At 42.8% G+C, this 24,464-nt stretch overlaps 1 protein-coding gene across 1 annotated transcript in view; it reads right to left on the bottom strand.

Moving 5' to 3' along the window:
• Positions 1-1,005: 1,005 nt before the first annotated feature.
• The window catches only part of efna3b (ephrin-A3b), a 66,488-nt gene continuing 43,029 nt past the window's right edge, over positions 1,006-24,464 (bottom strand). The window contains exons 3-6 of the mRNA XM_069657023.1: positions 13,744-14,036; positions 11,733-11,798; positions 10,656-10,733; positions 1,006-3,063 (exon numbers count right to left, since the gene is read on the bottom strand). Coding sequence (XP_069513124.1) covers positions 2,945-3,063; positions 10,656-10,733; positions 11,733-11,798; positions 13,744-14,036 — 556 coding nt within the window. The 3' untranslated portion in view covers positions 1,006-2,944. The remainder of the gene's footprint in view (positions 3,064-10,655; positions 10,734-11,732; positions 11,799-13,743; positions 14,037-24,464) is intronic.

Genomic DNA, 24,464 nt, shown 5'->3' with positions numbered 1-24,464 from the left:
TCACACACACACACGCACACACACACACGCACACGGGAGGAGAAGAAACAAAGAGACTCACACACACACACGCTGACACCAGCACACACAAACACAGACAGCATCTCATGCTACAACTCCTGCACACAGACATGAAGTGACGAAGAGGAATGAGCTCTGCTTCTTACTCTCCCTCACACACACACACACGCACGCGCACACACACACACTGTCTTGCTCTCGTGTCTAAGTTCGTAAGTGCAACTTCTTGAAGAGTGATTTTCCCTCTCGCTTCACATCAAACCCCTTCTGACCTCGCCCTCCCAACAAGAGCCATATATACACCTGGGTTTGTATCATTATGCTATACTGTATATGATGCTCTAAATTATATGGTTTGTTTTATAGGTATAATCTCTTGTGTCTTGTCTAAAGTTTTGTTGCGAAAATACTTTATGTAAATGACACCCACCTTCAAAATAAAAGCCACATTACTCTCAAACAAGCACAAAACGTGCAAGAAAAAACATCTCCTTCAAAATAAAATCCTGTCTCAGTGGTTCCCGATTCTTCTGGACTTGACCTCACGGAGAATACTCTGTGTTGATGGGAAATGTAGTCCATTAAAGCAACCATTTTTCAAACTCTATAACAATGGTTTATGATGCTGTTTTGGTTTGAAGAGTTTAATGCTCGTCCAATTTAACATCATTGGGGTTAGGTTGCAGTGGTTAGCGCTGCTGCCTCACAGCTAGAAGGTTCCTAGTTCGAAACTCATTCTAATGTGTATAATTGGTGGACTGTCCCTTTAAGGAGTCACAAGCTCAAAGGATTGGGAACCACAGATATACAGTATATATTTTCTGTCAATATTGATCTTTCAAAAACTTATAACTGACAAGATAACTTAACCTAAAAGTTATAATATTCTATTGGCTGTGAGACTCACAGAGTGAAGCCCAAGTTTACATATGGCTCAGCCCTCCCTATTTTCCATCTTTTAAACCCCCGTCTTCCCCCCCCCTCTATATGACCAAAAATACACAACGGCAAACTCAACAAAATAAAACCAAAAACATGAAAATAAAAACAACCACAAGGAAACTGAGCTTCAAGTTTGTCAAAATGCTTACATCACATTCCACCTTGGCAAATTTCAACACATTGGAATTCCATTCTTTGTCCGTTTTCTGACATTTACACGAGCGCTCGAACGCCTCACGTGCCGGTGGGTGAGCGGCTGCGTCAACCCGGTCGCCAGTCCGTCGTCGTCTTCATTATCGTCATCACCTTCATCATTGTTATCAGTTACTACGGTAAGCCATGCCTGACTAGAGTCCATCGCTGGCAGGGTGGGGTAACCATGACGAATAAGGTGCTAGTTGCAATGGAAACGTTATCCTGAAGCAACCTCTGGTACAGTTGTTTGAGTTGTGAATTGCCGTACCTCCCCACCAAAGCACTTGGTTTGTATGTATTACTTGTTGCTTTAGTTGTGTTTTGATTTTTTTTTTTTTTGCATTTTCATACTTATAAGATGTACGGTATGTGGATGTATTTCCAGGCTGTTAGTACCATTTAAAATAGTCTCTGACACTCTCAAACAGGCACACACGCGGCACACACTCGTACAGGAACAGAAAACTGTTAACATGTGGCGTCTGATAAATGTGTTTACAGAGATGAGATTTGAGCTTCTGGTTGTCCCGGACTGGACTTTGTCTGTAGATGCTTCGTGTGAGTGACTGTCCTTCCTCCCTGCTCCTCCTCTGCAGGCTGTAGAGAGGAGGACAGTATTGCTGAGTGTATCCACGGCTGCTCCGTAGCCATCGTGTGCTTCGTTAACCTCGGAGATGATGGAGGACTAACTTCAGAGACAGGACAGAAACGTAACACAGCAACTTATAACATGAACAAACCCTTGCAGTGTCTGTGTCGATGGCACATTTACAGTAAACTCCCCCTTTTTTTTCACCCCCAACAATTGATCTTTACGTGAATGAATCATGGTTTAAATGCTCTGAATTCCCCCCCCGACCCCGTCCAGTCTTGTTGCCTTCATCAGAGCCGTGCTGGAGACTGATGGTGAACACAGGATGACAACTAAAACACTGGTGTTGGACTCCCAGTTGTGTTTATGTACTATCAGCTACTTTGACTAGTCTCCTACACAGGACCTGCGCAGTTCTTGAGCTGGAACCTTTTTTTTTCTCCTCCAAGTTACCAGCATCAAGATCGACAACGACGACAGCAAAAGAAAAAAGGCAATTTAAGTTCAGTTCTGCTGAAATCTATTTGATTCAGTTCATTTAAGTTCAGTTTATGTCTTGTTGCAAAGAGAAACTATGGCAACTAGCCCTAAGGAAGTGTTTCAGCCAATCAGATCCAGGGGAAAGTCCTCAAATGGTTTTCAATAGGGTGGGTGGATTTGATGCTTTTTTTCTTCTTTTTATTGGGACTCAGCCCCGCCTCTTCTGTCGTAGAAATGCTTTGTGTGGCGAGCATGATTCAACATGCTCAACCTGTGGCCTGTTCAGACACACAAACACACACAGACACACAAACACAGACACACACTCACACACAGACTACCACACCTGCATCTGTGTGCACAGGCCGACTGCGATGCAACAGACAGTTCATTCTGTGTCACAGACTGCCTAAAGGTCTGTCAACTGCACCAAACACACAGCTGTACAAACACACACACACACACACACACACACACACACACACACACACACACACACACACACACACACACACACACACACACACACACACACACACACACACACACTCATTCACTCACACTGTGATGCTTGAAAACTCTCTTTCCTCGCTCTTCTTGCCTTTTGTGGTACCTTAACTCTCCTCTCCCCGCACACACACACACTCCCACCCGCTGATACTGTACACCCTCCCAAGGCTAGTTGGCATGGTGACGCTGATGGGATGGCCGTTGCTAGGAGATGAAGAGAGCGGCCAGGAGGAGCATCGTCACGGTGAGGAGGAGGCGATCCCTGGACGGGCTGCTTCCGCTGACGCTCTTCTCCAGCTTGGGAACGAAGGGGTTATATTCATCTGCGAAAGCAGGAATAGAGAGAGGGAAAGGGGGAAGAAAGAGAGAGAGTGATGTCTTAATATCGATTCATTACAATGCGAGCAGTGTTTTTATTCTACACTTGAAAAACTTGAAAGAAAAACAAAAATAAAGATATTTATCTGAGCTGTTTTAATATTTAAAGCTCCTGTGAGGAACTTTCGGCTTGTGTTGATTTTGGCGCCCCCTGTGGACAAAGCCGTACCTCTGATCTGATTTTGTCCTGTTCAAACTTAAGTGGTGATTTGTTGGACATATATGTATCACTCACTTTCAATTTTTGCCCTGGAAAAAGTAAACAAAGGCAGCGTGCAGTTAATCGCTTCGTCTGACAGCGACCCCTCGTCAGCAGTTTCAGGCATTAAAATATAGAAATAATCACTCTTGTCGCTGATGGTCTGGTTTGCTTTGGTAGCTCATATAGAGTCATCAGAATTAATTTCATTCTGTTTTATAACCAGCGAAAAACTCCTCACAGGAGCTTTAAGCAATATCACACAAGAAGGAGTGCAGTTGTACTAAATATCAGCACGGCTGTGATTATCAAAGCCGTGCTGATATTCAGTTGAATTGCATGAGTTTTTATACAACAGTTCTTTAAGCTGCATAAAGTCATAAACAGTAATACGCAACAACAGATTATTATCATTCTCTTGTTTGTTTATTCCTTTTGTTCTGCCAACACAACTAGTTCTTCAACTTGACTAGATCTGGACTGTTGCCAAGTAACACATATCCGTTTTCCTGCACACTTGCTTCTTTGTGTACGTCCACATGTTACTGCAGACTTTGAACATCTGGGTGTTTCCATTTATTGCATAAGTGTCTGCTTTGTTGGCATTTCGATTCAGAGGTACGAGCTTGATCAATTATGTTTCAAACACCTGAAGCAGAGTGATACACATAGATAAAAGTCCCAGTGCTGTTATACCCTATATCAGCACTCTTAGAACGCCTCTCGTCCAATGAGATTACTTGGTCATAATTAACTAAGTAATAACATATGATCTATAATCTCTTCACACAGCACAGCTCTTATCAAAACTCAACCACTTTTTTAATGTAACAGACTGAACAAAGCAAAGAGTCACACTCCCACTTAAACAAGTCTGACACAAAGGCAACAGTGCGATGGCAGACTGCTGCAGCTGCGATTAGAGAGCTCTTATTGTTCTAATAAAGTGACACATTCCCAGCCACACAATAACATACAGTAAAACACAGACACTGTGTGTACTGTAAATCTGGCAGCATGCACACCTGGTGCCATCCTAAAAATAGTTAGCTTCCTTTCATTGCAGGCTGCACGCTGAGCATTGATGTCTAGTCAATGTTCAAAAACACAGACACCAGACAGTTCGCTGCATGCCTACACTCATGAGACACACGTGCGGCCAGACACGCCCGCTGTAGTCACTTGATTAATGAGACTGGAGAGCAGACAGAAGCACTGTTTTCTGTCTCTCCGCAGGACGGATGATGCTGATTAGCGACTGTTGTGTTTATGGTGCGATGGCATGGAAGATATTCTCAGTGTTTCCACTCGGCGCCAGAATATTTCCAGCTGCTCTGTGGGTCAGACAGCGGAGTAATGACTGGCTGACACCTGGTTTTAGAGATGGCCTCCTCTGGTATGCTCCGCCGGCCGATCTAATGAGGTCCATGCAGCAGCGGAGCTCAGGTTAAATGCTTTGACCGCTCAGTAACCGAGCATGTGGCGGAGGGGTCAGGACGCTGTTACTTTGCTGCTTTCTGACTGAGGAATGTGGCTTTGGAAGACACAGACAGCAGACCGGGGAGCATCCTTGCAAAACTGGTCCTAAAGTGCGGGTCTACTAATCGCTTCATTACACACACACATGCCCGCTGTCTCTCACTAGCTGTCACAAACACGTAATTATTGGCTCGTACTTTTGGCGAGATGTTTGTGCGGGGGGCATGTGACGTACATCATGACCTTCTGACATGTTCCCGAGCCAGACATCAGCTCACACCAGGAAGCTGTGTGTATTACTGTGTGTGTGTGCTGTGTGTGTGTGTCTACATGCCACATTTTGGAGCAGAAAAGCAAGGCAGCATCCGCCCGATAATTAGAAAGCTCAGACACCTGGAGGCGTCTATGAAATTGAATGTCATGTTGACAAGAACAAGAACATATCTTCTGATTGTGTTTACGAGCGTTTCTGTCGATGTGTGAGGTTTATGTGTGTGTGTGTGTGTGTGTGGGTGATTGAAAATGTGTGTGTATATTCTACAGTATGCATCAGATGTTGACATGTTTCTGTAGGAGCTAAAATAAGCAAGACTGTAATTAAATGTTTGTCATTCTTTTACAACATAATTCAGTTTTGAATTTTAATGTAGCTTACATGATAATGCCGACTTTCACACACTTTATTCTACATATAATTGAATACGCCAATTAACACCTTGCATTGATCTGAAAAATGGATTCTCCTTTGAATTGTTAAACAGTACAGGACGCATATATCATTTATCTTTAATTGCTCATGTCAACGTTTTATAGAGATGTTGTTTAATTATGTAGGTATCTTCATGAAAATGAGTAGTGGGCCCTGATCAGTCCTCAGTAAAGTGTCTCTCTCGTGGTTTACAATTGCATCTCCACAGACTTTAGTTGGGCGAGAATGGTTACAATGTTTCAAGTAAGTCCTCCTTGCTATAGTAAATTCATTCTGACATTTAAGAGCAGATCGACGGAGGCGTATTGCATTCACTCGAGAGAAGAAAGTCTGCCCTGTTTTTTGTGCTCTCTCACGCACACGCTAAAGTTGCCGCTGCTGATCATCCTGACCCTCCAGCAGCACTCCTTTACAACAATACCATCTATATTACTTAAAGTATCTCCCAGTGTCTCAACAAAAAACCAAAAATAAAACAGGATTAAACTCAACAGGCGGGACACGCCTGCTTTCCTAAAATCGATCTTTCAGGTAATGAGAGCTAATCGCAGGATTTTGAGGTGTAACGTTAATTCAGATTTTTTTTATTAGAAACTTTTCTTGTAATTATGTCGTTAATTCAGAAAAAGAGCAGAGCAGACTTTTTTTTCCTCAAGTGAATGCAATATGCTTCTGCACAGCTCAGAAGAGAGCCAGTGTAGGATAAACATAACATTTGTACATTTTGTTGACAATACCTAGAAAAAAAAAAAAATCGGAAGTGATTTTCACAAATACGATCATTTTTAAAAGAACATCTGAACATTTTCGGGGCCTCTGACAATTCACAATGTCCATGTATGTAATTTACCTACACGCACTTGAACACAACTGAATGTAAACTAATAATAGTGCATAGTAAATAGTAAAAAATAAAATCATAATAAAACATTTAGGGGCTGTAACTGTTAGATTAAGTTCATTATGTCATTATTATCATACTTTTGTGCTGTTTCATATTGTGCCAAGTCATTTACTCTTACAGCCTAATCAGGGGACAGGAACAGGGACATCTACAGACAATGACTGACAGCCAACTAGCAGATATAAACCTTCCTTATTCATTGGTAGGAGCTGAACCGGACTACATGTTGTTGGCAGCAGTGTGTTCATATATGAATCAGTGGAGGGTTGTGACATCATCGGCCTAATTAATGCACCTGTGACATCAGCATGCACACCTGGTATTAATTAGCCGTTAGTGGCACCTCGTCCTGATGGTTCTAAAGTGAAACAGGAAGCTGAAACGGCAACAATGTGAAGTATGTTTAAATATTAATGGATCCCCTGTTTTTAACGAGCATGTGGTATTGATTTAGGTCAGAATACAGCAATGTTAAATACAAAAAATGGGAATTTTATACGTAAAAACAACTGTGGTGTTTGTTTGTGCTGCTCACTAATGCTCCACTCCCAACACAGTATCACTTAAAGATGTGGTTATTGCTACAATAAAGCTCATTAAAGAAAAAGCTTCTGATTTCCCCGACTAATGGTCTGACCTGATCATCAGATGCAGTAACCTGAGCCAACAGGGTGGCTAAATGAGCATCCTCCCACTGAAAGCCATCAGTAATCACATGGCTGCACGGGGAGCTGCTAGCACCGTTCCATCTGTGTTGTAAATGAGATCTAAATGAAATCTAATACTAGAGGCCGTATTCAGGAGGGAACCACTGTTGAGCTGCAGACACTGATTGAAAGGGGCAGAGCTCAGGAAATAAACTGAGAGCGGTGAAGGGGAGAGAGGCGGGGAGGTTTACAACATGCGCCTGCAACATTCAGCTTAGTTAAACATTTTCAGACACGCTAATCAGGCTGATTTGTGTGTTGGTGTGAAAGTGCTGATGGGAAACTTTGAATAACAGGAATTAAAGCGAGGATGTGATGGGTCTAATCGGCAGTCAGGAGCGGAGAGAACGAGGAAACGGTTCAGCCTCTTTGTTTTGAGTTTATTTCACAGCTCCCTGCTGATTTGCTCACTTCCTCTAACACCACTTGTGTTTTCAGAATAATTGAATTGGTAACACAGGACTACAGGCGAAAATGACCCACAGGAGCTGGGGTCATTTGTGCTCTTCTATTGTGTCAGCCGTTTGCTAAATATTAACAATATTTTCCTGCAGTTCCTTATCTGTTTGAGAACTTCCAAAGCAACTTTTCCTCTGGCGTAATGACTGCTGCTGTTCTGTATTTCCCTATGTGTAGTATGGACTGTGTGACTCTCTAAAAGTGTGTATTTCCTGTTATTCAAATGAGCGTGTTTGCATGCGTGTTTAGAAATATTTGCAGGCAATTTATTTATGTAACTTACATTGGAAAAAAAATACCACAACCTTAAGATTAATATCGTCTTGGGAAAAAAAATTAAAAGAGGGAAAACTCAATTTCACACATCAAAAGGTGAAGATTTTGTGGCTCTCCTCTCCGCTGCATTCCTACTCTCGCTTTAGGAGCAGAAATGGTGGACGGGAATTAAAGGGCGGGAGGATGAGGAGGGAACTGAGACGGGAGATGGAGTGAGAGAGAGCCGAGATGAAAGAAGGATGAAGGGAGGAAAACAAGACAGGGAGAGGTATCTCAACAGACTCATATGACCTGCAGCCACTCGCCGCAGCCAGTGATGAGTTTTCTTCTGACAGTTCTGAGAACAGACTGATTTATTACGCAAGCGCACACACACACAACTAGATGAACAACAACACGGCACCATATTTTACAGGCTACCTTTCAGAAGAGTGTGAAAGCTAGACAGGATGATGATTGATCTCCTCGTCTGCTTGTGTAATGTGCGGCAGCTTGCTAGCCACGCTAGCTGTGCATGTTGTTTTTGTGCCGCGGCGCTGATGTTGCCATAACACTGAGAAGCAACCACATGACCATCTAATAGATTATCTGGAGTCTGTCGCTTATTGATTTACTGCTCAGCTTGTCCCTTAAATCGCAGCCAGATTTCATACAGTTCCAGCGCTAACAGATTTGAGCGTGATTCCCATGATTCCCATGATTCCACCAGTTGTGTAATCCTGACGGGAGCAACAAAAGGGCAGAGGGCAGCAGATCTGAACAAGCTTTTCCTTCGATGAATGATTTTTTTTACGTAAACATAAAACTGTGTGTTCTTTGTGTATCCGGGTGAAGACAGTAAATGTTAGATGAATATGTATGTCGTTGTTTAACAGGATGAGCAGCCTGCCAGGCCAGCTGGTGCTGTGAAGTGGACTGTGCTGAAGGTCTCTTTCGGGAACGGCACACTTCAGTTTAGCCGGTCAATGAACTGGTCACTGCGCCTTAAAATATCAGTCATCAGTCTGCTGTCTGTACAGTCTGCTGATGTTCTCTGGTTTTATTAGTGTAAACAAATCCCATGAAAAGACAACAATCCTTGAATCCTTGAACATGTAATGTTCAATGCGGGTGAAGGGGAAACACACCCTAACTTCTTGTTATCGTGTATTTGTTTTTTAAGCTTCACATTTAAAGTTACTCACTGCAATCTGTCTCATCAGTGTCTTCTTATTATCCAACTGTCATAGTCAACTTAAAGCTCTGAGTCTAAGAAAATGCTGAATCGTTCATTTAGTTCTCCATATCACTAAGAGCTCACAGACCAGGTGCTTCATGGGCTCTCTGCGACCCTGGATTTTGCCTTTCAGGCTAGATACGGGCTGAGCTGACCTGATTGGTGAGGTAAGTCAGGCTGAATGAAGCTGGACAAGACTTTATTTCACTTCTGATTTACAGGTAAAAACTAAACATTCACCTCAAAGAAACCAAATTAAAGATAAAAATTGGAATATTTAATAATGTGACTAAGCAACTAAAATCAGGAGTCATGTTCAAATAAAATCACTTTCCAGAGTCCTGATACTTGTGACAAAGCAGTGCTGAAACAAAAGTATTTTGTATTTGTGAAACCGATACTAAAGTATTCTCATGTAAAACTGTTAAATGTGCTTGATCTCGCATGTTATCTCGAGGTACATGCGTGCTATGCTTCCATGCTACCGGCTGTGTTCAATAAATATAAGCTCGATACAACTTATAGTTGAAGTTGTATCGATCCGCCTGTGCAATCATTTACAAGCATAGCGTCACAATACGCTCACTGTGAAGGTATACGTCACATGTTCCTCATTGTAGCGCAGGCGGCTGGCTGCGCCTCTGATATTCCCTTTTATAAAAACATATCGGCTAACAAAAAATAAAATTACAACTTTTTATTCTCTTTATATTTCAACTTTCTTCTCTTACGACTTTATTCTCATAATCTCTGATTTTTTTATTTTTTTTTATGTGTCCCTAACACTCCGTCGTACAAAACACACCATTAATCTGCAATAAGAATAAGAATCTATATTTTGTTTAAGATGTACATATACCTTTTTTTTTAGATCTGTATCCAAGAATCCAAATATAACTTTCACTCATTAATAATCTAGAAATTAAGATTAGATCATTTGTTGAAGTTCCATTATAATTAAATCAATGTTATAACAAAGAGTCGTTTGCTAAGGCGATATTCATCACCATCAGTGCCGTCATGCTACTCTTTTCTAATTCTTATTTTCTTTCATATAATTCATTCATCACTTCAGCTTTTCTTAAGTAGAATAAACTCAGCACATTTATTTCAAGTCCCACATACCCTTCCTGTAGCTGCAATTAGTGAGTGTGTAGTGAAAATAGTCCCCCAATTACTCTACGCTAAAAAACTACAGTTCCCACCTGTTTGAGGAAATTGCTACGCCTCTTTTAAAAAGTAAGCAATATATTTTTTTTTTACCTTTTATTAGAGAAAATGTGAACGCTAGTTTATTTTTACCTTCAGCAAAAAACAGACGGGCTTTTGTTTGAGTGCGACAGACGAACTCTCTGAACACACACACGGTTGTTTGAGTCAGCTGATGGGATCGGTTAAAAATAAGAAAATAATTACTTTAACTTGAATATGTCAGCATGACTGTGGGTAATATGATTCACATGATTGGAGTCTGATGTGATCTGAACGATAAACATGACTCTATGTCTGTTTTTATGTCCAGAAGCGCTGCATAGATTTGCTCCACATTTACTCACATCTACTTTCAGTGAGTGTGTGTGTGACTCACCAATATCATCGATTTTTAGGCCCGGTCTAAGTGTGTAGTCTGGTTCTGTCGGCTCTGTCTCATCGTCCACGTCAGAGGCTGAAAGAGAGAAATAGAGAGAGAAGAAATTGAGTGAGACTGAAAACGAGGCAGGGAGAGAGCGAGGGTGGAAGGGTTAAACCATTGCTCCAACCCAGAGCATTTTAATTACATTCAACTTGACATGTTGAGAGAACAGCCTGGGGAACAGCAAGGCGAGAGTGTAGGGGTTAAAAAAAATCCCCCGGAGCAGACAGACTGACAAGCCATAACACGGGAACAGGAGAGAGGAGAAGGAAGGAGAGAGAGAGGGAGACAGAGGGGAGGTGAAGGGAGGCAGATCAAGCTGAAGAGAGGCAGTGTGTGAAAAGAGAAGGAGAGCGCTGGAGTCGGGGGTGTGAAAGGGAGGAGAGGTTAATACTACAGGGCGGTGGAAGTTAAAAGGACCGGACAGGCCAGGGATCAAAGTCTGTGTGTGTAAGTGTGAGTCTGTGTGCGTGTTTGTGTGAGCGAGAGAGAGGGCAGAGAGATTGAGGGAAGGCAGGAGAGCGAGAGAGCGAGAGAGGTTAACACTACATATACATAGCCACCCACTGACCGCACACAGCAATAAATGGATTCTGACAGGGAGCGAGAGAGGAGGGGTGACAGAGGAGGAGAGGAAGGAGGTGAGGGGGGGCCTTCAAAGCTGGAGCTGCTCCTTTCTGCTGAGCAGGAAGAGAGAGAAGACAGAGACAGAGAAGGAGAGAAGAAGAAGAGGAGCAAAGAGGGGGTTCTGTGCTGTGTGTGAAAATGCTGCAGGGGAAACTCAGCAGGAGTATTAATAGTTCTGCCTGTTTCAGACTCTATTTAGATTGTGTATGCATCTGTATGCAGCCAGTGTGTGTGTGTGTGTGTGTGTGTGTGTGTGTGGGTTTGTGGGTAGCCTGGTGGCCGCCAGATGGTAGAGTAGCCAGATGGGCACAGATACAGTCTGCAAACAGGTCCAAGCATTACATTACAGGTCAGACACCGCACACACACACACACACACACACACACACACAGTGAGAGACTCACCCGTGGAGCAGCAGACGTACACTCGTAGTCTCAGACAGCTGCGGCCGTGATGATGGGTGGGTGTGGCTGTGAAAACATTAAAATGCACAATAGATCATGTTGTTATTCACATACGTTTTATTGCTTCAACCAGGAGGTCGACCCAAACTCAGACGCACCAACAAGCTGTGTTTTGCTGCTTCCAAAGCTGAAGTCGTCTCTCTGATAAAGAAGTGGAATTACCGCACTTATAATCCACAACAGAAACACCAGCTCTGACTCTGACCTCATGAAACAGACCGGACATCAGATGCTACACATTCAGCACGCTTAATATACAATTTTACACCAAACATAAAACTTTAAGAACAACATACCAAACATTAGCGGCACATGATCTATTTCGAGTGTCGGAACATTTCCACTTGTGAGAACATGAGTGTATCAAACCACCTTAAATCTCGCTGTGACAAACTGTCCCAGGAGAGGAGACCGAGGGATCGGTGCATCGCTTAAGTTATTTTTCATCTCACGATGCTTAAAGTGACATAGGTTAACGTACACAAAGCAATGTTTATTTAAAATCAGTAGTCTTAAACTGAGTTGTATATTTAACTGCAGAGTATAAAGAGGCGAACAGTCAGTTCTGATGGCAATCTATGACCTTGACTGTCTGTGGCAGGCCTGCTCTGCGTGTTTATTTCAGGATACCAGACATAGCTTTGATGAATGTCTGATTGACACGTCACCTTTATCCCCTCCTTTTATACGTCACCAGACACCGAAACCAAACAACACGCCAGTGTAGATTCTCTATGATGTGGAACACCATGCTCACCATTTAACCATGTAAACAAGCTAACTAGGGCTGATTTATCAAATTGCGATTATTTAGATTTTTATTGCAATGTCGATATGATTTGCGATATTAAAGGGAATGATCATTTTTACATCATTATTCTCATTTTCATTGACAAACATTAAAAAGGTTATGGTGTGTTTTTTTTGGGGATCATTACCAAACAAAGATATTTGATGCTTTTTTGACTCACATTTCACCTTTAACAAATATTGCGCCTCCCGCGATTTAAAAAATTGCAGTAGGCCAAATTGTGATTTCAATAAAATTTCAAGTAATTGTTCTTGTTCAGCCCTAATGCTAACCAACCATTTAACCATGCTTAGCACATGAGGGGAAACATTTCCATTTAGTGACTGTGTGAACAAAAGCAACTCATTAATGGTCCAAAGCATGTGTCAGAGTTCTCTAATTCATCTGCTGTGTTCGTGTGTTTGGGCTGTGGTAGAAAAAGTGTCACACTGTCTTGATTATTGGGTCGGTTAAATTAAATGTTAGTGGTAACACCTGTTCTCTTCTGACTGATATAAGGGCCTGTAAAAGCTGCACAGCATTTTTAAAGGATGAATTCACATAGTCAAACTTTCCCTTTAAGTTAAAATTTAATTCAAATATTACAACCAGCCATCCATCAGCTGTAGTAATACTCTGCAGTGAGAGTCGGGGTGCATCCTAACGAGGTTGCCACTCATCCATAGGATAACATTGAAACATTTAAGGGCTCCTCAAGCCTTAAATTAACCCAACCTCAATGTCTCTGAACTGTGCGAAGACCAGGAGGAGAAACCTCGCATGCACAGTGAGAAGAAGCAAACTCTGATTTTGGCTCTTCAGCACAAAACTTTGTAGAGACATTTCCAAACAACTAATGTAGCCTAAATGATCACAGCACTTATTATAGAGCCATTTAATGCATGACAAATGTATTATATGCCTGACATAATTCCTTTTAAATGGTTTCATGACAAGCTGAGGTTCATTATTTATACACACATATCGAGGTGTTGTGAGTTAATTTGATTAGCTCTGAACTAAATGGATTAGCCTGCTTGACTGCAGCAGATATGATTAGATGTGAAACAGCAATTTGTTGCCTCAAATTACCTGAGGACAGACTTTGTCTAATCTCAGCTGATTAATCATCAAATTAATTTAACAATAAAACACACTCACAGATGTAGTAGTACTCCTGTCCGACGTGGAACTCGTATCCCAGCGAGAAGGCGCTGTACCGCTGGAACTTCTCCGAGAACTTGATGGGAGCGTGGGGGGCGTGGGGACGGTTGCACTCCCACCTCTTGAAGCCCAGCTGAGGGTCGCAGTTCCTGTAACCACGGTAACTGACCATGTAGAGGACGTACTGCTCGCCCGTGCCCACCATGCGCTGGCTGTCGTTGTAATGAGGGCAGTAGATGTCCAGGTAGTCGTTGACGTTCACCTGCATCGTGTAGCCCTCCCTACGCAGACTGGACAGACAAAGAGAGAGAGGAGAATGAGTTTAATCACGATGGCAGTACAGTATCATTTAAATGTTCCTCTGGAAGATTCATCAAAGCTGTTTCATTCAGACCACTTCTCAAACTTCTGGGGCCGGGGACCTACCTGGTATGCTTACTACCATCTGCACTCTTAGATGCCATCAGAACTATTTGTGTTCTAAAACTTATCAACCTAAAAACTTCCGACCTGTTTCACAGTCATAAACAGAAAAACATTTGAATCATGTTAATACCACTTCTATCCTTTAAAAGCTCATTTGATTCAAACTGACAACATTTAAACTTTTCAAGCAATTGATCTTAAAAGCTTTCAGAAAATTAACAGTAGCATGACGGGAACAGTTCTTTGCCACCTGAGTGAGTTGAGTGATTCATGACAGATTGACGTGATGTGTCACAAACAATCACATCAGTTTCTATTGGTCCAAAGCTAACGTGGGTGGGTGGGAGTAATGGACACAATATGCTTGTTTCATTGGCGCAAATGGTCCTCATATGTAGACATGCAGTTTTAATGACGCAGCTTAATTATTATTTTTTTTTTTTTTTTGTCTTTTTATGCCTTTATTTGGAGAGAGGACAGTGGATGGAGCTGGACACAGGGGAAGAGAGAGTGGGGATGACACATCAGGGGCCGCCGCATCGAGGACTACAGCCTCTGTGCATGGTTGCCGATTTAACAGCTGAGCCAAACCGGCAACCTACAAGCACAATTTTATAATTTCTTATAAATTTATTACAATTATTTCACAGACCCCCAGTGATCCTAGGACCCCACTTTGAGAACCACTGATCCAGACATTTAATGCGTCATCTTTTACAGGCACTTTCAAACTAACTGGAGTCAGCACTTTATAATTAGGCATGTTAATGAAATCACAAACTGTTGGCAGAATTAAAGGTAAAAAAACCTTTTTCCTGCCAGTCAGACTTTAGCATTGAGGCTAAAGTAGCTAAAGTAGCAACTTTAGCTACTTTTATGAACCATGTTTTCCAAATAGTACATTTTATTCATTAAGTAAAATTCACCCATTAAATGCAGCTAAAAGTCCTGAGCCTAACCCTCACCCAGAACTTAAAAAACACTAACTAAATATACAACACACTGTGTAAAATACACTACTTTTATAAACGTGCAAATAGTATACATTTATTCATTTGATAGTCAAAGAAACAAAAGGAAAAGTTAAAAGGGGTTGTGAGTAGGGATAGACCGATTATCGGCGCCGATATTCAGCATTTTGACGCATATCGGCATCGGCCTTTTTTTTTTCTTTTTTTTTTATCTGACGGCCGATAAGAGTTCATTCTTTGCAAATTTTATTTAACTTTGTTTTATTTACTTTATAAAACTTCAGGAAGTGATTTATTTATTTATTTAAATTTTCAGTTAACTTTATAAGAGATGCTGCTGACCCTGAGAACTCCCTGCGCTTTTTGTTTGTTTGTTTAATAAACATATGCTTAAAGGCATTTAAACAAAGTGTTGGAGTTTATATTATTCAAAATTTTGACGCCAATATTTTCACTTTTACTGCAAATGAATATCGGCTCCAAATATCGGTTATCGGCCTCCTTGACTACTAATAATCGGTATCGGTATCGGCCCTGAAAAAACCATATCGGTCTATCTCTAGTTGTGAGTACACAAATTAAACTAAATAACCCTCCAACAGCACACACACACACACACACACACACACACACACACACACACACACAAACACAAGCTGTAGCGGCACTATTTTTTGTATTTATAATAGTTATCACTTCTACTTAAGGTGTTCAACATTTATGGATACACACACATTTGGGCGTATACACACACACACACAACACTCACACACATACACCCCCACAAAGCACACACAGCTTCTCCTGTTTGTACGCTGTGTTTTCAGATTCATGCATTTCAGCTTGAATGTTCACCTGGGGTCAAACAACTCTTTGTTTGAGAGTTATTGAGTTATTATTAACACAAAGCAGGTGTGTGTAAGTGTGTGTGTGTGTGTGTGTGTGTGTGTATTTGTGGCTGCAGGGCTGCTGCATGCAGAGAATGCGGAGCTGGCTCTTCAGTATGGGCTGAAGGCCCCAGGGCCACAGCTCCTTCTCCCGGTGTCAGCGCAGCGCTGTCCCCTAACCCCACTGCTCGTACATCAACCTGAGCGCAACGCTGCGCTCACGTCAGCCGTCAACGTCCCGGCCACGTTTCTCTCCCCCACCTCCCCCCCCGAAGCTCATATATCAGCGTCAACCCTAAAAAAGACTCGGCGTGACAGGAAGATAAGGTCTGACTCTGTGTCTGGGAGTGGATGTGTGTGTAGTTTGTGTGACAAAGTGAAATAGATTCTTTCCTGACATCCAAAAGCCCTCTTTTTCTCCCCATCACAGACGCAGGCCCGTATCTGTGTGACAGAGACAGGTTGCAGTTGTAAATCATACACACGCCGATGAGCATGTTCGCGCTCACACACACAAACTCACTGGGATGTTAGAGTGGTGACATCATAAAGTCACAAGGGGGCAGCAGTGTGTCATCCTCCGCCTGATGCCGCCTCTCTCCCTCTTTGCCAGTTCTAGGTCATGTCTCCGGGGAGATTATTATTCAATTATTAAATGAAGATCGAAACACTGCTCCCCATGTCTCCCTCTCTCCATCACTTCTTACCGCTCCCTTCAAACCCTCCCTGAATTTGTCTTTCTCCCCCTGCTCTCCATTTCTCTCATCCCTTCCTTTCAGAGTGACATGAGCGGAAGATTAATTGTTCAACATCCCTCCTTTTGCTCTCCTCCTCCTCCACTCCGCTCCTCACTTTCTCTCATTACATCATTTACTAGCCTGCAGAAGAGATTTACTTCTTGTGGTATTAGTGTTGGGGGAAAAAAAAAGGCCTGAAAATGCTTGAAGGGAACTATATTTATAGTGGATGCAAAAAAAGAAAGAGAGAGATGGAGAAGGAGAGAGAGAGGAAACAAGGCTGAGGGATGAGTTTGGTTCCACCAGGGAGGCGTGAATGCAAATGGAGAAAACCAGAGAGGAGAAGACAGGAAATTAAAAAAAGAGATTTTTACGCTACCAAAGAAAACAAGTTCTCCTCTGAGATGAAGGGATGATGGCAGGAGAGAATGAGAGAAAAACGAGGGGGAGGGAAACTTGGAGCATCCTGAGTAATCTGAAAGTAAATCACTCCTCCAGAATAAAAGCTGGCTTTAGGATTCCCACTGTGCAGTGATCATGTGTGTGCGCTTGTGTACATATGCGCCTTAATCTGCCATGTGTGCCATCTTAAGGGCAAGTGTCTGTCACACACACACACACTTACAGAAAACACAAGAAGGGTTGATTTAATACAAGTGTCTCAGAGCCACTATCAGCGCAGCGTCAGAGCCTTGAACATCACAATCATCTCTCCGCACTGTGCTTCACTTTCAGCCTGTGAATAATCAGCGAATAGTCATGGCCAATTTCAGACTGAGTTTGTAATGAATGGAGCATGTCATTGAGTGGGAGTGAAGGATTAGGTATTAGACATGATTTTTAATTATACCTCTGCTGCCTCATTTGTACACAATGACACATTACGTGCACTAGGGTGACCTGAGGAGGAAACCCCTTCAAAATAAAGGCATCCACTAGAAAGATTGTGCACACTGATTGTGAGTAAAATCAGGGACGTATTCTTCTGGATTCTCTTTTTTTTCATGATTTTTTTTTTATGCCTTTATTGAGAGAGGACAGTGGATAATGTTGGAAACAAGGGAAGAGAGACTTAATAATTAATCATGCACCAGTTTGTGCTTCTTTCATTTATGAAACAGCAAAATTTAAATCTGTTGTTTAAAATGCCACCGCTAGGCTGTTGACTCGGACCGGCCGGACAACTCACATCACATCCATCCTGTTCTCTCTACACTGGCTCAAACTAAAATTCAGAATACACTTTAAAATCCTTATTTTTGTCTACAAAGCCCCGCGCAGCCAAACACCCAAATACACTGCTGACCTGCTCCATCCGTATATCCCCGATAGATCCCTCAGGTCGTCTGACCAGGGTCTACTTGTTGTTCCTCGTGTACGACTGAGGACAAAATGTGGTCGTGCCTTCGAATGACACGTCGGCTTTTTGGTGCTTTAACAAATAAACTTTACTTACTTATTGATAGTATCGGAAACAGGGGAAGAGAGAGTGGGAACAACACGCAGCAAAGGGCCGGACCCGGGGCCGCCGCATCAAGGACTACACCTCACTACATGGGACGCACGATTTAACCGCTGAGCTAAACCGACGCCCCCTTCTGGATTTGTTTTTTTCCGCTGATACTGACCTTTGAGTAGATCGGCCTGTTGTGCACGATCCACACTGAGTACAGCTTTGTAGCTGCTGTGGTTACAAATAACAACAGTTTAACCCTCAATAACACCAGTTAAACAGTGAATGTGTGTGTGAATGTTTGCACTTAAAGTTGTAGTAGAACTATGTACAGTTAAACTTTCATATAGAAACACAGAACACAGAGTCACTATACATTTATAACTGTAAATGTTGTCACCGTCAGTGTGTCAGAGCCTCATGTTTGATGCTGCTTTATGTCGTGTTGTTTCAGTGGATAAGATACCGAGATGTAGTATAGTTAGGTGTTTCTCAAGCTGTAGCTCAAACCAAAGTCCTACTCTGACTATTTAAACTGTATTTAAATATTATTATAGTAACTTAACATTCATTAAATTGTGTTTCACTGTAGAGGTGTTTCTTCAGATCACGCAGCATACGTGCACGTTGGTATGACAACAGTTTTCCTCCCTGTGTTTACCACCATAATGACAGTGCCCATGTGCACAGAGGGAATAACATAAATGTACTCTATTATTAAAACAGGCTCTTGGTAATAATGAGGACAATTTGGACTACAGAATAAAAGCTCCACAAACCAACCAAACGCACTGCTCGGTTTTTATGTTCATATTTTAAGAGTAGCAGTCTGATGTGAACGTGCCCTTTCCTCTGTGCAAAGCTGATGTGACAGCCTCATACCAGTCATGATCATATTCTTCCTTCAGTGGGCTTCAAGACGACAGAACGCAATAAATATATATATATTTTTAAACTGGTTTCACTAAGAACCAAGAGGGAAAATCAACTCTGACTGAGACAATCATCGATCTTATTTTTTTAGCTTTTATTTTGGAGGTCTATTCTTGAGAGTAATGCTCCCTGAAAACCAAATAAAGACGTATGAAGGGACAAAGAGACACAGAAACTAAGAGGTGGAGCAGCTTATGAAATGCCGTGCCGCCTTCCTCTGCTCCCTCCCGATGCTTCCCTTTCCTTTTGTGTTGGATCATCGCTAATTTCCTCCCTCATACGTGACACCTGACTAGCTGAAGCCGATAGCGCAGAGAGAGGGATCACGGAGCGGGAGGTTTCATCAGCGACACACAACGGCGAGGAGCAGAGGAGAGGCTTCCAAGAGCAAAAGAACACTTACATAGAGTACCACCAGAGAGATGGAGTGATGGAAAGATGGAGAGAAAGATGGGAGGATTTATGGGATGAGACGAGGGGTAGTCGGGGTTAAAAGCTGCAGAGTCTGGCCACCAGGGAGCGGAGGGTGATAGCGGGAGGGAGCGAGAAGGAGCAACAGCTAAGAGCAAGATCAAAGTGGGCCTGGATCAATGTCACTACTGTAAAATCACATCAGAGAGTGTGAGAGAGGGAGAGGGAGTATGTTGCCTATATAAATCAGTGGTAGTCGGTGGTTACCCCCTGCCTGCCTATTATCTGCCCGGCCTGTTGGAGCACTGTACATCCATAAAACACTCTGACAGTAAGAGCAATCATTCCTTTTTGTAACAAGAGCTCGGAGGAGCGGCTTACTCTGCTCTCCTCTGTTGGTTTGACTTTGAAAAGAAAGGGGGGAGGTGGTGGTGGTGGGGGGGGGGGGGGTTGGAAGCTCAGAGATTTAAGCCAATAAGAGCAGTTTTCCCCTTCAACCATGACAAAGTCACAGCATGGTAGGACACTGAATACATACCATGTTTTAGCAACAATAGCACAATGGTCAGTATACTGCATAAGCAATGAGGACACCAAAATGATCCTTGTGTTCGGCTAGTCCCAACAGATAATTTACTCTGTATTATTAACATGGTTCATCCTGAATAAATAGGCTTAATGACGCACAATGGCCACTGTTAGCTAGCTTCATAAGAAAGGTGAATTTTTTTTTTAATAAATTTGAATTTTCCAATGAAAACATTTTGATATGTTAGAGTTGGAAAAGCAAAGATATTAATAATAAAATGTATAATGGTTGAATGCTGGTGTCAATGCTGGCACACTTTCACACACGCATGGCTAATAAGTACAATTCATTATCAATGATCTTATTAGTTACACCATAGACTGTATAAAAAGATGGAAGACATGACAGCTCCCTAAAAGTGAAGCCGAAACCTTTCAGGCGCCCCCTGCTGACTGGCTGCAGTATAGGTCATAAAGCCCGCCTCCTCCATGTTATCAGATGGGACATGAGTCAAACTATAAAATCAAAATACAAGCCAAATAAATGTTTCTCAAACATGGTTTCTTTCATTATAGTTAGTTCTTATCATTCTGATTTACATCCAAGTGTTCATTTTTCTGACAAGTTTAGTTTTAATTTGATGCTATCAAAAGGTTGATTGACAGCTCTGTTGACAAATCCGGCTCCTGCAGCCGATCTGTTCCGGATAAGCAGGGTAGAGTACGACCAGCGAGTGGAAACGTAACTAAAACAATCACTACAGTCAGTGATGTTCCCATAACTGTGAACGTCGGCAGACCAACACAAAGAAGCTGTTCTGATGTTAAACACGCCGGTGTGCGGGATCCTTGCTGTTTTTGTGTTAAGTTAAGTGTGTGTGTTTTTGTTAGTGGAAGTGGCTACAGCGGCTCCACCTGATATCTACTGCGCAGACTCTGGCTCCAAATGACATCACCAGCGCAAGATGGCAGGGCCTATCACCGGGGCTACTTTGGCATCAATTCCATACAAAGAGAGCAGATGGAGACGCGTCGTCCATCTATATACAGTCATTGAGTTACACTTGTACTTTTACAGTCAAAAGCTCTAAAGGGAACTTTTTTTTTTTTTTTTATAAAAAAGAAACTCAGGTTTGTTTTTAGAAGAATTCCAAATGAGCGCTTGTGAATTGTTTTTAGCTCTTACAGTGCAACCGCTTTAATGAAGCTACTGCACCTATTAGAAACAGTTCAAAACCACTTTTTAAATAAATCACCTAAATGTGTGATCGGTGCATCAGAGAGCAGCTTTATTGAAAAAAGAATGAAACGTTCCACACATTGTCTCATCACTGCCAGTTCATGTGTTCATATTATATTTCATTCAAACAAACTGCCCTTGGTAGCCGCTATTCAGACACGCATCAGAACAGATCCATACATAGAAACTAGGTCATGTGTAGGTGACCACTCATGATAAGTATTGGCAACATCCCACTTATACCTTTATCTATTTACCTTGACACTGTGTTGTCATAAAAATGTCCCCCTTAGTTACTATAACAGCACTGTGCGTTTGCTCAAGTAGTTTCATTCAACAAAGCAAGACAGTGAAGGTCTAATAGGTTGTATTGTTATCTGTTGTGACACAACCTTGTAAGGATTGCGTGAAATAAATCTTCTCATGAGAGAATCTCCGTCTCTACCAGCCAAGCAACACAGTGAATGCTAACATGTTAGCATGTAACGTCTGAGGGACTTGATCCACAGGGCACACTCGGACACAGTGTCTGAATTATTTACTCTTTTTAACTACTAAGTCCTCAGCCATCAAAAGTAGAAAACTACAGGTGGCTGATTGGGTTGCAAGGGTCTAAGTGTGGGTAAGTGTGTGAGCATCAGCTAACAGCAAAATAAATAAATAACATGCATGCCAAGATAAATCAAGGTTACAGAAATCAAAGGAGACACCGCTGATGGGCACAAGGCCGCGCTGGATTAAAACCTGTCCGGCACTGTTACAAATGATTTCCAATCAGGACTTTAAAAGCCACTCTGCCTCCCGAGGCCAGAATCCTTAATCCCGACTCAGTTACGGTATAGAGATGCTAACATTGTTGCGCAAGGACTCCAATCAGCCAGCCGAGCGGTAGGTATAATTGAATGGCTCCCCCGCTGAAAGGAGACTCCCAGAGATGTGTGGCATCAATACGGCCCTCATCAAACACAGACAGGAGTCCTTCCTACTGTATCCTCCTCTTCACACTCCCTCTGCTCTGCCTCTCTGTCTCACCCTCCTCTCTTTTGTCTCCTTACATGCATTGTTCTTTTCTGGGTTTCCGTCTGAGTTTTGCCGGAGAGACAGCATGCAGTCAAGAGAGTTAAAAAAAAATAAACTTGTGTGTATACATGTCCCCTAGTGATGCCAGTGACTGCCTGTGAGTAAGGATATCAATGCCCGCTTTCCTTGTCTTTAGGGATGTCCCAATACCATGTTTTCTGACTGATACAGATACCGATACTTAAGCTGACTAGCATCACAGTCTCCGTCAGCACCATAGTGTTGTTGTTTATCACAGTCACATGATAACTTACCTCAAACCAATTCCTTTTTGGGCTGACAAATAAATCATCGTATCGGACCCCACTACCAATACCACATTTAAGTCTGTATCGGAGGTCGATACCAATACCAATAATATCGGTATCAGAACGGCTCTTCTTACCTACTGTCTCTTTTAATTCTTATCCTCTCCATCCCCCCATCTCCCTGACTCTCTCCCTGTAGGTGTGGGTGGGTGGGGGTGTGTCTGATCGGGTGTAGTGCTTGAGTAGGTTCTAAATTCTCCCCGTTGAAATCAATACCTGTCTAGAGTGTGTCCAACAGACTGGAATATGCTGCCTCCTCTCAAGGCCGCCACAAGCTAACACACACACACACACACACACACACACACACACACACACACACACACACACACAGTCTTGCCCTGCAGAGCGATGGTTCATCATTGGTAATTGATCAAAGTATTACAGCTAACAGGGTTTCTTGCCAAGCTGCCTCACACATGGCACCGACACGGACCCACAACACGGTGTCCGAATCTTTCTCTATTTCCTTTCTTACATCTTCTCTTCTCTGCTCTTGTCTTGAGTACTCTTCCCTCTCCTCTTCTCCTTCCTCCGTCCATCCATCATCATCTCTCTCTCTCTCTCTCTCTGTCCTCCTCTCCCTGCCTGTATCGACTACGTGGTGCGAGAGAGAGTGTTCCAGCCGCACGAAACCTAATGGCAGTCGATGTTCGCCCTTTGAACTGAGCTGTCTCACTTCCACACAGAGACACACTCCTACCTACCTACTATCCCATTATGTTTATAACCAGCATGTATCCGGCAGATGCATGTTTCCCTTTGCAATCCATCATACGTGCTTTATGTTGCGGGGTTTTGTCCGAACGCACATGACGCAGATGGATGGACTTGAGGAAATTAAAATGAACAACTGCACGGAACAACAGATGGCAGGAAGCCGAGGCCGAAACACACGCGGAATAAGAAGACAAAGGAGGAAAATAAAGCGAGAGGAGGGGTGATCAGAGATGTGGGCGGATGAAAGGATGAACGACAAGAAGGGGAAGGAGGAAAGACAGAACGCTTCGATTAAGAAAAATGTTGTTTAACCCCCGGATAGGACCGGGAGTTGTGGTCTTTACCTTAATTTGTGTGTTTATTGATTTTGTTTTCAACTTTAATTCATCGTCCTCTTCACAAGCATCCCACCCAGCCTATTTTACGCTCCGAGGGCTTTCTCCGCTTTAAGGCTTCTTCTACCTCCCAAACCCCAAGTGTCATCCACCAAGAATCTGCCAATACCAAACAATCTCTTCCTCTTATTCTATCATTTTGCTCCCATCAATCCTTCCCGGGATGCTCTATCCCTCTCTTTCCCTACATCTTCCTCCGTCTGTGCTCCCAAAGCCCTTACATGAGCAATAGTGATCCCATCAGACACTGGGCCAGAAGAGAAAGAGAGTGTATGTTCCCTAAGCTCTCCCGATGATTGATAGTGATCCTGTCTGATGGCTGTGTATAGACTCAGCACTCAGCGAGACATTACCCTCTGACCCAGCTATTGATTCTTGCATTCGCTGCCCCCCAAACACACAACACCGGTCCTGACCCTGCCCGCGCAAAAACCGCACACACAAACACACACCCGCCCGCCTGTGTGTACAGTCCTACAGATTGATAGTTTGCCCGTGTCCTGTGAAACCTGATCAATCCGCTGCATAACAATCGTTCTCCCAGCCCACTTCCTGGCCGAGTCACATGGCACCCGTGTCCCGCTGACTGATGTGTTTGGGTCAGGGTCTGGAGGCTTGGATATCAGGGC

Source organism: Semicossyphus pulcher, unplaced genomic scaffold (genome assembly GCF_022749685.1).
Source record: "Semicossyphus pulcher isolate SPU_LCO1_2020_fin unplaced genomic scaffold, fSemPul1.0.p SCAF_9, whole genome shotgun sequence".
In the NCBI taxonomy this organism is placed as follows: Eukaryota; Metazoa; Chordata; class Actinopteri; order Labriformes; family Labridae; genus Semicossyphus; species Semicossyphus pulcher.
Note: the sequence above shows the minus strand (reverse complement) of the source record. Positions and strands in the feature narration are given on the sequence as shown.